Source organism: Hyperoodon ampullatus (assembly GCF_949752795.1).
Source record: "Hyperoodon ampullatus genome assembly, chromosome: 9".
NCBI lineage: Eukaryota > Metazoa > Chordata > Mammalia > Artiodactyla > Ziphiidae > Hyperoodon > Hyperoodon ampullatus.
In genome coordinates, this window is record NC_136922.1 from 44,524,318 (window position 1) to 44,539,332 (window position 15,015).

Consider the following 15,015-nt stretch of genomic DNA (forward strand, 5'->3'; position numbering starts at 1 on the left):
TCTACAAATACTTGCTGAGTTACAATTCTGTCAGCCCTCAGCTGCAGTGCCTTTGCAGACATTATATGATTAACTTGTTTAACATACAGCTGTAATTTATTTTTTAAAGAGTCTTGTACTCAAATCTGAAACTCCCAGATGATGAAGACCAAAGAATAAAAACAATAAATCTGAGCAAGATTTCTTAATTTCTTATTCTAGTGCTTGAAATTTCTAAGACTTTTTACAGATGAAAATTTTAAATGCAAATTCAATGCCCAAATGCCTAGTGTCTAGATACCAAGAGAGAAAAACTAATTTGACAATGTACATATTTTGTCCTTTATATATTTCTGAACCATAAACAAAACTATGTCTATAGCTGTTTAGTATTTCTTCCTATAAAAACTGAAAGTAACCAACTTAGCTTTATTGATATCTTGTATTTGGGTTCTATCTAAGAATCTGTATTCAACTTGATCTCATTTTTGAAGGTATATTTTTCCAATTTGGCATTTATCACTTTTTCATTTTCCACTTTTATGACTTAAGTATTTTATCAATTCTTAAAACACTCATACAAACTGTATGCAAAATATGGCTGTCTAAAACCAAGGTGAACTAAGTTTACATTAAGTCTTTTTATGTATTTAAATTATATTTATTTTAAAATATATAGCAGTTTCTTTATCCATCATTAAAATATTATCTTTACCTTTACCTTTTATATAAAAAATTAATACTAATCTAGCTAACAGAAAAATAGGCTTTGTACAGGAAAGCAAAATTATCCTTTGGCATCAGATTCCACAAAAGCATTAAAAGGTATTAACTATTTATACTAAGCTGATTAAAATCTGACATTATTTCTTTCTAGCATGAAAATATATATAATTTAATGATTATATAATACTTCAAAGTATCCAAATCTACTCTTCATTTTTTAACCATATGTGTTAAAACACAGAGAGTAAACCTATGTTAATTTATTCTGCAGCTAAAGCTCAACTTATCCAATATCAGTTTATCTAGGAAAGTCCTAATACTCTGCTCTGCCCATATTTAAGAATTACCCATATGCATTTTTATTATATTTTATATTTCCTTACACTTAGTTGGACCATTCCAAATTCACTATTTTCAACTGTGGTTTATAATACAGATAAAAATATGGTCTTATGGTAGATATTCAATTTAGACACTGATACAAAACTCATAAAGTTAATTCAAAAATAATGATATAAACTCTTTATTAAAAACAAGACTGGTGTGTTTTTATCCTATATGTTATTTATCATTTATATTATTCAAAAAGGATTTGAGGTGGCTCGTTAAAATATTCAAAGTATAAGATAATTTTAATTAAGTTTTAATTATTAATTTTAAAAACTAAGTAAGGAGTGTGTGTGTATGTGTGTGTGTGGAAGGTGAGAGTGAATAATGGAATGAGGGGAAAAAAGAGGTAGGAAAAAATAAGAGGAAGCCCAGACATACAGAGTATCCCTCAAAGCTCTGTGTAAGATTATAGAACTAACTTGGGGCTGTGATGATAAAAGATAAAGCCAGTACTATTCAGTCTATGGAATTATTTTTTCAGTGTAGAATGTTGTTTTCTTTCCTTGAGTAACAGATGCTAAAGCCATACTAATGTTTGGAGTTTAGACAGGTGATCTCTTTTGACATAAAATGTACCATAAATGAAAAACAACAATAATCTTGACTAAACAATGTTCTGATTTATTAAACTGAATTCCCTTAAAAAACACAAAGTAATTGAGCCAGTATTAACTTGACCCCCCCTCTGATTGGGGTAAAAAGCCAATGAGAACAAAAAAGCCTTGGAAAGGAAGGACTACTGAGAAGCCAATTCCACTGTGATGAGGGAGGCTGGAAGGAGAGGGTATGACACTATTAAAAGGCAAAGACCAGGAAATAGATCAGATCCAGAGAAAAGAAGGCCCAGAATATTAGAATTCTTCTACTCTGAAGCAAAGAAGGGAAAAACGGGAAAGGTGACATTTTTACTTGTTTTTTTTTAATTCAAAACACCTGATTCTTCTTTTCCTTCTTTTAATAGCTGATATAAAGATGTCTTCATTTGTTCTAGGTATGAGCTACAGTGAATGGAAATAAACTGACAACTTCTTAGGCTAGTTGTAGCAAACTGTTAGTTGCTGACCCCACCCCCCACCCCCCCGAGTCATCCCTTTCCAACATATTCCTTTTTTGTAAAATCCATTTTCTTTGACAGAAACTAAAAATGTCAGGTTTCACCTTCCCAACTTATCTCATTGCTAACGATGGCCATAATGACTGTTTCAATACATGACATGATGGGAAAATCTAGTGGCATGAACATATGAGAAAATTTTTCATTCCTAATAATAAGAGAACCCTTTCCCTTCCCTTTGGCTTTGAATTCTATAATGAAAGAACACAGTGCTAAGAGCTATTCCAGCAATGTTGAGACCATGAGACAACAAGGTTAGGAACTAAAAAGAAAAACATGTTGATGCTGGTGGGAGAGAAGGATAAAATAAGACTTCATCATTTAGCTGCTGAAACAACCCCAGAACTACTTATGTTTATGCCTCCTGTCATATGAGATAGTTAATAACTACTTAGGCTATTGCATTTAAGTATTCTATTACTTGCTGCCAAAAGCCTAGGTAAGATACAACATCAAGAAGATGAACAACCACAGCATTTATCTTTTGTGTGTGTGTGTGTGATATGCGGGCCTCTCACTGTTGTGGCCTCTCCCGTTGGGGAGCATAGGCTCCCGACGTGCAGGCTCAGCAGCCATGGCTCACGGGCCCAGCCGCTCCGCGGCATGTGGGATCTTCCTGGACCGGGGCACGAACCCGTGTCCCCTGCATCGGCAGGCGGACTCTCAACCACTGCGCCACCAGGGAAGCCCAACACAGCATTTATCTTAAAAGGCCACATGCACATTGGTAATAGACTCCAAATGTGGCTCTGAAACTTCCAGAAAATTAAAGAAGTTATTAATACAATCAGTTACATAATTCACAATATCACAAACCAATTAGTTACATAATTCACAATATCACAAACCAATTAGTAAGCAAACACACTGCTATACCTACTATTGAGAACTGAGAGAACGAATACTGTGCTGAGAAATAGGCTCATCAACATTCCCAGTTAATACAAAAGAAAAAAATCAGTAAGGCTTTCAACAACAACAACAATGTAAAAAGCACACATCAGCAAAAGGAATAATAGTAAGAATCAAAATAATTTTGTCCAGGTATGTAAGCATCTAATAATATGGCTTACATAGAATGTTTAGAGGAGCTGATATTCTGTATATATTCCAAATAAATCATATTTCTTACAAACTTCAAATAAAGGTTAAATAAGATTCTTAGAGAAGTACCAAAGTGAAAGTGATCTATTTGCTAACACACGCTTTAACAGGTAACTGAGCTGGGGTAGCAGTGAACATCAACTTATGCAAACCAAAGAGATCAAGAGACACGTGTATGTAAGAGATAAAGTTATTCCAATACCACAAGAAAATGTGCCAAGGAAATATTCTCAGTCCATGCCCGTAGATAAATAGGAAATCAAAACAAGGAAAAATGGTAAATCAAATATGCAAGGCACTATACTTAAAATGATGGCTTGAAAACTAATTTTACCCTAGAATTCATTTTTAAATAAAATCTTAAAAAAAAAAAAAAGACCTTAAATGCTAAAAAGCTGACCAAATAAAAGCTGAATGACAGAAGAGATCTTGTCCCTCAACTTGTATTCTAAGCACTGAGGATACAGTGAAAAATAAAAAAGAACAAAAAATCCTGTCCTCATGAATCTATATCCTAATGAAAGTGACAGACAATAAACAAGATAAAGAAGAACCATATATATTATCACACACCATGATCAACTGGGACTCATTCCAAAGATGCAAGGATTTTTCAATATCTGCAAATCAATCAATGTGACACACCACATTAACAAATTGAAAAATAAAAACCATATGACCAGGACTTCCCTGGTGGTGCAGTGGTTAAGAATCGGCTTGCCAAAGCAGGGGACACAGGTTCAAGCCCCGGTCTGGGAAGATCCCACATGCCGTGAAGTAACTAAACCCGTGCGCCACAGCTACTGAGCCTGTGCTCTAGAGCCCGCGAGCCACAACTGCTGAGCCTGCATGCTACAACTACTGAAGCCTGCGTGCTTAGAGCCCATGCTCCGCAACAAGAGAAGCCACCGCAATGAGAAGCCTGTGCACCGCAACCAATGAAGAGCAGCCCCCGTTCACTGCAACTAGAAAAAGCCCAGGTGCAGCAACATAGACCCAACGCAGCCAAAAATAAATAATAAATAAATTTATTTTTAAAAACCTATATGATCATCTAAATAGATGCAGAAAAGGCTTTTGACAAAATTCAACATCTATTTATGATAAAAACTCCTCAGAAAGTGGGCATAGAAGGAACGTACCTCAACATAATAAAGGCCATATATGACAAATCCACGGCTAACATCATACTCAGTGGTGAAAAGCTGAAAGCATCTCCTCTGAGATCAGAAACAAGATAAGATGTCCACTCTTAGCACTTTTTTTTTTTTTTTTTTGCGGTACGCGGGCCTGTCACTATTGTGGCCTCTCCCGTTGCAAAGCACAGGCTCCGGATGCGCAGGCTCAGCGGCCATGGCTCACGGGCCCAGCCGCTCCGCGGCATGTGGGATCTTCCCGGACCAGGGCATGAACCCATGTCCCCTGCATCGACAGGCGGACTCTCAACCACTGCGCCACCAAGGAAGCCCCACTCTTAGCACTTTTATTCTACATGGTTTTGGAAGTTTTAGCCACAGCAATCACAGAAGAAAGAGAAATAAAGGGAATCCAAATTGGAAAAGAAGAAGTAAAACTGTCACTGTCTGCAGATGACATGATGTGATACATAGAAAATCCAAAAGACACTACCAGAAAACTACTAGAGCTATATTAGATAGTGGTTAGGTATTTTTAAAAGGGAAGAATAAAGCAGGAAAGGAGAATAGAAAGTGTCATGGGAGGGAGAGGGTTGTAACTTTAGACCAGTGCGTAGTAGACATGGAATGAGCACCCAAAAAAAGTGAGGGAATGAGCCATGTGAGGGAAGAGCAGCCCATGCAGAGAAACAAGTACAGAGGCCCAGAGTAGGGGCTCACCTGGTCATTCATTAAAGGAGCAGCAAGTAGGCCAATGAGGCTGAATGAAGGGAAATGATGAAGTCAGAGAGGTAATGTGAAGCCAGATCACACAGAATCTTATAAATCAGCAGAAGAAACTGGCCTCTAGTCTGAATCAGAAAGAAAGCCACTGAAGGGTTTTGAGCAAAGGAGTGACCCGACCTGACTTAGATTTTAATGGGATAATACTAGCTGCTACTGAAAATGTCCCCTATTCTCTGGAAAAGGATGGGCAAACTATGACCTGAAAGCCAAATCTGGTGCTGCCTGTTTTTGGAAATACAGTTTTATTTGAACACAGCCATGTTCATTTGTTTATGTATTGTCTATGGCTGTTTTCATAATCAATGGCAAAGTTAAATAGTTACACACAAGCCATAGGCCCACAAAGCCCAACATATTTACATCTGGCTCTTTGTAGTAAAAAATTGCCACCCTCTGCTCTAGCAAGGCAAGGGTAGAAAGAGTTAGGAGGTTGTTATATTAATCCAGGTGACAAAAGACGACAGACTAGGATAGCAGCAATGAATGTGGTAAGAAGAATTTGGACATATACTAGATATACTTTGAAGACAGGATATGCTAATGGATTAGACATGGAGTGAGAGAGAAAGTGATCTCAGTAACTCTCATAGAGTTCATCCAGAATAATTTTTAAAATAATGCCTAACACAGCCACATAAAGGTATCACTGAAGATCTGATATAAAATGTCTAACTTCAAGTAACATAACTTCTTGATGAATTCATTTAAAAAGTTTTTGATCTACCACGAGCCATTCCTATCCATCCTGGTTCTTCTAGCAATATTAAGGCATCAGTTCAACAGCTAAAGATCTAATTTGAGCCTTTGAAATTTAATCCATGAATGATTTCAATGCATTATCAAAGGCTGTGGGAAAAAATTGATAAATTATCTTACATGTTTCAAACAGAATTTTCTACATGGTAACAAATTATAACAATGTTCACAGTACCAAAATCATACTTTATCATACTACCATACTACCATATGGTTTAAATGAAATACAAGTAGCCTTAAGTCTAACTATATGATGTGAACCATAATAATATAAGTTTCAGTCATAACTGAGCCTGTGCTATAGTTCAGTTTTAATAATAAGATATGTTATAACATGGTTAAATATTCTAAATAATCTAGAATTTTCACAAAGTGGATCAAAAAGAATAGAAACTTCAAATGCATTCTCACCAGTAAGACAAAGTACTATGTCAGAAGACTATAAGAAAACATGAAAATATGCTATGGTATATGATGTCTTTGGATGAAACTGAGGTACTTATTCTCTTTTTCAACCTTTATTTTACTGCCTATATAAAACAGCCATTAAGAAGTAAGAAATCTGGGCTTCCCTAGTGGCATAGTAGTTGAGAGTCCACCTGCTGATGCAGGGGACACGGGCTCGTGCCCTGGTCCGGGAGGATCCCACATGCCGTGGAGCGGCTGGGCCTGTGAGCCATGGCCACTGGGCCTGCGCATCCGGAGCCTGTGCTCCGCAGCGAGAGAGGCCACAACAGTGAGAGGCCCACGTACCGCAAAAAAAAAAAAAAAAAAAAAAAAAAAGAAGAAGAAATCCAACTTAATAAACCAGTCTTTAAAAAAGAAATAAAAAATGCTTTCTAGAATGTCATAAAACTGAAACAGAAGACAAGGTGTACCCACACAGAGTAGATCTATTTTAGCTTAAAATTTGTTTTTTAATCAAATATACATTACATAAATCTTAATCTACAGAAGTACAACCATGAGAAGTAGCCAAGAACTTCATTTTAACAGAATGCTTACTGTCAAGAGCAAACCTCACTGATACTGATTCATGCAAAGTCTTGGGTTTTAAAACACTGTTCAGAAATCTTTATGATTTTCCAATTCTATAAACTGTTTATAAGAGGAAACCATAAACATATGTAAATATGCTTTAAATCATTTCCCCAAAAAGAGTTCATTTAACAAGACAGCAAATGGGAAGAAAAGTCATTATTCCAGAATCCAGGATTCCTACCTAATCAATCAAGGGAGGGAGCAAGGTAAGGAAAAAACCTCAGGCCTACTTTCCACATCCAGATTTATTTAACTTTCCCTGTAAATTTCTCCAGATTAGCCCACAGATATAGACATAGAGACCACAGACTGCAAACTATTTATTTAGTGTAATATTGTGTTTTGTTTGTTTCAATTCAATTTGAATGCCTTTAGATGTGGGGATACACTCTCTAAATCACTATAGACCCCATTATACTCCACTGTCCCATACATGGCTACTTCACACATTTTCATTAATTAAATGGCTACTGTCTACCAAAAATAATGATGGATGGTGCTATACAAAGAGATCCAAACTACCATAGCATAAAAGGCAAAGCTCTCTCTACAAGTTCTAAAAAAAATGGCTACAAAGGAACCCTTCTGGTGGCAAAACTCAAAGTTTGCCAGAAGTAGAGTAATACCTTAACCTATGGATTCCCTGATCCAGCTGTTCACTGAGATTTATCTGATCTTGAGTCTTACTTGTATTGTCTCTCTGAACTTTTGCCCACCATCTTGAGTTATAGCCATGACTAATCCACACAACCCTATTTTATAATTGTACCTCTATGACTACCACACAGCTGTGAAAATGCTCAGTGTTCATTTAGTGCCCTTCTTCAATTAAAGTACAACTCATCAGAATCAGAGACTGACACAAAAACAGATTTATGTACCCAAAATATAATTTCAATAGGATCCCTATATTGATAAAATATATCCTTCAAAATTTGCTCAACAAATTTTCTTCATCAGATTATCTTTTTTACTTGTTTCCTGTCTATGAAATAAATGGAATAAGATGAAAGCCCAACATAAAAAACCTATTTTTACATGACACTGAAAATTTACCCAATAAAAGCTGGAACATAACATATATACATAACAATATATCCCAAATATAAAGTAAGAATTACAGAATACTCAATTACCTGCCTATATAAAGTGCTTAAAGAATCAACAAAATTTGCTCTCAGGACTCCTTACAGTATTAAAATATTCTGAAGACACCAAAGAGCTTATGTGAGTTATATTTATAGATAGCATATTAGAAGTTAAAATTGAGTAATTTTTAAAATAACAATAAGGCCATTACATGTTAACAAAAATAACATTTTTATGAAAAATACTATGATTTACACACAAAATAATTTAGTGAGAAGAGTGGCACTGTTTTACAATTTTTTTTTTTTTTTTTTGTGGTACGCGGGCCTCTCACTGTTGTGGCCTCTCCCGTTGCGGAGCACAGGCTCCGGACGCGCAGGCCCAGCGGCCATGGCTCACGGGCCCAGCCACTCCACGGCATGTGGGATCTTCCCGGACTGGGGCATGAACCCGTGTTTCCTGCATCGGCAAGCAGACTCTCAACCACTGCGCCACCAGGGAAGCCCACTGTTTTACATTTTTACAAACCTCTTTAATATCTCGATAGTGGACATTAAAAGAAGATAGCTATATAATCTCTAGAAATCTCCACTATTACATGTGAGAATATTAGGAGCAAAGAAAGTATATACTATTTTAATACTGTTATGAAGACAGTTTTAACCTCAAAGACCTTGAAAGAATATTAAAGAGTCCCAAATACATACTATGAAAGCAACTGATTGCTTAATCTAAATTTCTGGTAGGAAAATTTTAGAATTAAAAATAATTGTAAAGAAATAGAAATGCAAATACTGAAGACTGAAGACAGGGTAATGATTTTATTTAAAGAGTAACAGAGCAAGGTTATTACTCAAATATAATTTCAGATTCTCATATAAAATATGCTGACATTATAATGCTTTAAAACACCTTGAATTATGTTTCATTTTATCTGTCAGATTTCACTATAAGATTTTTAACATGTTTTCTAAATGTCTGGCTAGGTTTAAGACTGAAGAAACTCATATATATTGTTTATTCTTCTTAAAGTTTTAGATCTGTGATCTAGACAAAGATTTTAAGAATAAACTCGTAAATTTATTTTATGATGCATACCTGTTTGTAGGAAAAAATGGCGTCATGAGAAGTCTCATGAACATATTCACCAACTATGGATTTAAATCAACCTACCTCCTCTGCTGCTGCCTCTGAAAGCAGACCTTCCTTCTGAGCGCAGGTCACATGGAAATAGGCTCTGCACATCCCTGCATCACAGCTAATGCAAACTCCAGTTCTAGCAAAACGAGGGTCTTCACAGAAGCTACACTCCTACAACGGAATAACAGGAAAAGTCTCAGAGCAAAAATATTTCCAGAACAGAAACTGCATTCTCATACAAAGCATCTACAAAATACAAATAGTGAACCAACAGTATATCAATACAAACAATAACTATAGGCAAGTATTTATATGAAAAAAGTAATTCTCTATATAGTTCTAAAAAAACAAAATTCCACTGATATAGTAATGAGGATAATAATAATTAATATCATTTGAGGGCTTACCGTGTGCTAGGCACTATTCTAAGCACTTTATAAATATTAATAAATATAATCATTTGACATTGCATTCCACAATAATATGTGGAAGAGGTACTATATTTCCATTTTACATATGAGAAAATTTTACACATGAGAAAACTGAGATAAAGACAGTTTTCAAACCAGGATAATCTTACTTTAAGTTCATGCTCTTAACCATTAAGCTACACTGATTTGAACAATGTAATACTACTTGGAAAAATTAAGGAAAATAAATAAGAAGCCAGAGAAAATTCACTGAAAGATCTAGGCATTGCAACCAAAGATATAATGCATTTTAAAAATATATTTAAGAGAATTAAAAGTAATCTTAAGTAAACAATTTTGTGAAATTGGTAGTAATACACAATATAGCCAATTATTTACATTCTTTCTGTATACAAAGGGAAAACCTGAAAAACTAAAGGCATAAACTGTTGAAATTACCCCAAATGCCACCACTCCGATTTATTTTTTTATACTTTTAACTAAGCCACAGAGAGAGAAAAAGAAAAACCTAGTCTCAAAATATACACTACTCTGGTAATAGGAACCTTCACAAAAAAACCTGCTAAATTGTGAAAGACTGCCAGTAGACAATTAAGGAAGAACTGCTTAATAAATGTATTCTACGTAAATTAAATGAGAGAAATATTTTTTTTAAAAACTAAAAAGTTTCAATAGACACTAAAAACATCATATTAATACTGTAACAGTTAGTGAGTACCTACTTGGTATACAGCACCAAACTGATACATCAGCAATGAATAAAAATAGCAGGAACAGGACTCTGGGTACAGATGTGAAAACATTCCCAACACCTGACACTCTACTGCCTAATTATGGGTCTTTTTCCACCAACAGCAGTATATGTATGGTAAAAATTCCAGCAAATAGTAATCTAAACATGAAACCAAAAAATTGAGAGAGAGAAAGAAAAGAGGTAGAAGGAGAGGGGGTCAGAGAGGGAGAAATGGAGAAATTAAACTATTTAAAGGATGTCAATACTATGAACAGAATCAAATTGTTTAGGATAGTCCCCTGAGTAATTTAATGTAGTATGATGAAATTGGGCAAGGGATTTCAGAGTGAACACAAAGAAAAAATTTCCAACAACGAAGTCTCATAAGACAATACAACAATCTAATAAAGAAAATAGAATCTTCCTCAATTGCTCGAATCATTTAAAATGCAAGGGAACGGGCTTCCCTGGTGGCACAGTGGCTGAGAATCAGCCTGCCAATGCAGGGGACACGGGTTCAAGCCCTGGTCTGGGAAGATCCCACATGCCACGGATCAATTAAGCCCATGTGCCACAACTACTGAGCCTGTGCTCTAGAGCTTGGGAGCCACAACTACTGAAGCCCGCGTGCAAGAGAAGCCACCACAATGAGAAGCCTGTGCGCCCAATGAAGAGTAGCCCATGCTCGCCGCAACTAGAGAAAGCCCACGCACAGCAACGAAGACCCAACGCAGCCAAAAATAAATAAATAAATTTAAAAATAGGTAAATAAATAAAATGCTAGGGAACTAAGCAACTGAGAACACAGGGGAGAAAGTAACCAGGAGGAGGAAATGGATAGACAATGTGATCTAGAGAGCTATCCCAGATATAATTCACAGCACTGGGTTTGATTTTGCAGATGAGCTAGAGAGTATGTAATTTTTTGACTCCATGTCCCAGTAATACTTCAAAACAAAAGCAGGTGATAATGAAAATAATCAGCTGATAATTATACATTTAATGACTCTCCTTTTCAGTCCAGAGGTCACTGCTGGTCTCAGTTATATGAAGTAATATCTGGTTACTGTTCTTTAATTGCTTCTAGATTTATATTTATGGTAAAAACATGTGCTTATTGAAAAAGATGGAAGCTACTCCCTTCTAGGCTCTGTGCTTATGAATTATGAAACTGCCCTCAAAAGGTAGTAACTTCCATTTCCAACACTGGTGGACCTGGTAATTTGTATTACTCCTACTCAACTAGAAAATGTGGACAAATTATTTTGTTAATTATAGTTTAAAGGCATTTAAGAGAGGTAACAAGACAGTGTACAATTACTTGAGCACCAGAAAAGTAAGTTCAATACTCGGGCCTGGAAGATTTATCTAATTCTGGAGAGGGAAGCTGCAACCTCCCAAACTAAAGCACAGATTATTCGAGGGTAGAAGGTGACGGGTGGGGATAGTGTTTAAAGCCCAAATAGGATATTCTGGATATAACAGCAGAAACTGTGAAATTTTAAAAATTTCAAATCAGAATTTTCCAACAATCTGTAAGTTTCCCACCCCACCTTTAATATGTTACTAATGCTCTTCAAGAGTCTTCCTTCCCAATTGCCCAATACATAGTAATGGAAAGAGAATGTATCATTGCCTAATTAGTTCTAGTATTCCGAAGATGTTTTCAATAATTATATACTTAAGTTTAAATTCATAAGTGGGTAATCTTAGCACTTATAATCCTAAAACTCAGTCATAATTAAAAATCTATTTATAAACTATGGAGGCTGAGAATCATTTGCTAGTAAAAAAAAAAAAATTTGTTGGCCTTCTGCAGTGGAAGCAAAATAATGGGTGCTTCTTGTACTCTTTTCATAATTTTAATAAATTCCACTTCAAAAGTAAAGTCAGAAATTAAGCTTGTATTTGATCCAACTGATTAAAAATAAAGATGCAGTCTGAGAATTCATTATGCACTAAGCAGTGTGCTAAATACGAGGAAAACAGCAGTAGCATTAACTACCATTTTACCCCACAAGTTATACAAATATATAGAAGAATTTATATATTATTGGCTCTCTGGGAAAATTACTATCAATACTAAATGATTTAGTGCTAACTGCTCTCCAATAGCACAATTAGTAATAAGCATTTCTGTAGTCAACAATGATATTAGTAAAAAGTCATGTAAACTAACAAGTAAAAACTTTCTCTTAGACAATCAAAAAACACTTTGTCTTACCTTGGCACCATATTTGGAATAGTTCATTTCTGTTAGTGTTACTGGTCGCAATTTGTCGATATCTCCAAAGGCTACACCAGGAACATACAGGGCACAAACAATGTGAACCCATCTATAAGGAGAAAAGATATGATTTTGCTATCAGACCTTTGGAAAAAATGCCCACAGGAAAATAAATGTAAAATTATGTGTCATCTCAAATAACTACTCCAAGAATTTTATGATCAGATTTCAAAATCTCAGACACACAACTAAAGAATATGGAACACCTATACAATGATATCATTTATAGAAAAAGGCACTGCAATAAGCACTACTTTTCCAGCAGCTTAGCCAAAGGTGAGAGTTAACATCTATAATTGCCTTTCACTTAAAATTCATCGCACTTTGCACTTAACTGTTATTCTTAAATATTTGCACAAAACCACTATTCAAATGAAACATCATCTTCATATGTATAAAAAGGTATTCACATTCATTATTTTAAGCACTCTGAGAATTAAGGATCCTAATTTAAGACTTATGAAGTTACTCTGCATAAATCACATAAAATTGCTCTTTCCTGTTACTTTTTTCTAAAAGCTACTAGATAATCCTTAAGGACATATTTTAAAACAATTTTTGGTGTGCATCTTAACTTTCTTTCTTCCCAGGTTGAAACTGATTGCTAGAAGACTGTACAGAACAGTTGTAATAATATAAGAAAGTCATATTTTATTCAACTTATCTGTTCACCATACAACCTATGTACTAAAACGTATGTGCCCCACATATATTTTTTGAAGTCTGAATGATGTTACAACACTAAACAAAGAATGTACAGTTTCAGTATACTAAACAGAAGAAATAAATAGGAGTTGATTCTAATTCCATTTTTTAAAAACTGCTCTGAACATTTTTAAAATATATTAGGCACCCTGTTTGCTTACAAAGAAAACACAGGATCACTAGATTTTGAAATGTAAACAGATCTATATCACTTCTGCAAGACACAGGGTAAAAATGAGAAGGCAAATATCTCTTAACCTTGTGAAAATATTAACAACAAATTTTGCTTTATCACAGCTTGAGAGGCTATCATTGCTACATGGTTCTGTTTTGTGATGCATTATGAGTTTTAAAGAAATAAGACTAAGAATCACTTTATAGATGTACTGGGGAAAATAGTTACAAATCTTTAAAAATTATCTTTTTTATGGGAAGAAACTCCAAGGTTTTGAGATTTTCTTGATAAAATGTTTTAATCCAACCTCCCAAATGCATCCTGTGGAGTTCAATACAAAGAAACACATCTTCAACAAGCAGCTGCTTTCTCAATTTAATTTGCGCAGTTTTCTCATGCTCCACTGGTGTGTTAAATGCTGCTGTACTCTGTACAAGTTCATCTTTGATAAACCCAACAGCTGGCTGCTTGCTTCCTACTGACCTTCTTAAAAGGTTTTAGTACAAGTCACACAAGTACTACAGATTTAAACTGCCACTTCAGTGTGATTGGCACACAAGTGTATTATTTCCCCCAACCACTCATGTGAGGATGCCAACTTGACTCTTTTTTAAAATACATATCAAACAGCTGAGACAATTTTGGTCCTTTTTAATATATGTTGTATATAGTTTTTTGTTCATTTGTTTAGCCGCACATACTTTAGAACCTTGTAATTAAGACAAACTGAGAAATCAAAAAGGAATAATTTTCAATTTTCCTTGTTACTTTACCATCCATTCTGCTTGGAGCTATGAAGACAGATGTTGATTAGGGACAGGAGCAGAAAACAAGCATCCCATAAATCCACCAAAAAACAAAGAGTCAGAATTGTCATTCTAGCATAGAAGCTATTAATAGATTCTTTTAAATTTACATATTTTAATAAAGCAAACTAAGTAGAAAGCTACTTCTCAAAAAACTCATTTCAGAATGGGAACGATATTCATCAATCAAATTTGATTTTGAAATGTCTTGTATTTGTAGTACCTTTATAATATATTAAAAAATTCACTTCCAGGATGTTATTTTCATTCCTTCATTTACTCATTCAGTAATTAATTACTAAGTGTCTACTAGGAACGGAGCACCATGTAGGCAGTTTAGAAGTTACAATGATGTATGTGAAATGTTTGCAGCATAGGGTGTGGTACCCTATTATATTAAAGTATGTCTAATACTTCCTATAATCAGGTTTTTAATACCATTAACACAGGATAAAACACTCTCCCTAAGAAAAAAAATAAAAATTTAATGATAAGAAGGTGCTGATGGTCTTCTCACATTAAACCACATCATCTTCTATTGTAGAATTTGTGGCTCCCGTCAGAAACAGAGGGGGGAAAAACTAATTAGACTACATAATCGAAGTCAATTTCAAAAT

At 35.0% G+C, this 15,015-nt stretch overlaps 1 protein-coding gene across 1 annotated transcript in view; it reads right to left on the minus strand.

Moving 5' to 3' along the window:
• The window catches only part of PHF14 (PHD finger protein 14), a 210,855-nt gene that overhangs the window by 162,376 nt on the left and 33,464 nt on the right, over positions 1-15,015 (minus strand). Inside the window, exons 6-7 of the mRNA XM_079711347.1 lie at positions 12,650-12,761; positions 9,295-9,432 (exon numbers count right to left, since the gene is read on the minus strand). Coding sequence (XP_079567473.1) covers positions 9,295-9,432; positions 12,650-12,761 — 250 coding nt within the window. The remainder of the gene's footprint in view (positions 1-9,294; positions 9,433-12,649; positions 12,762-15,015) is intronic.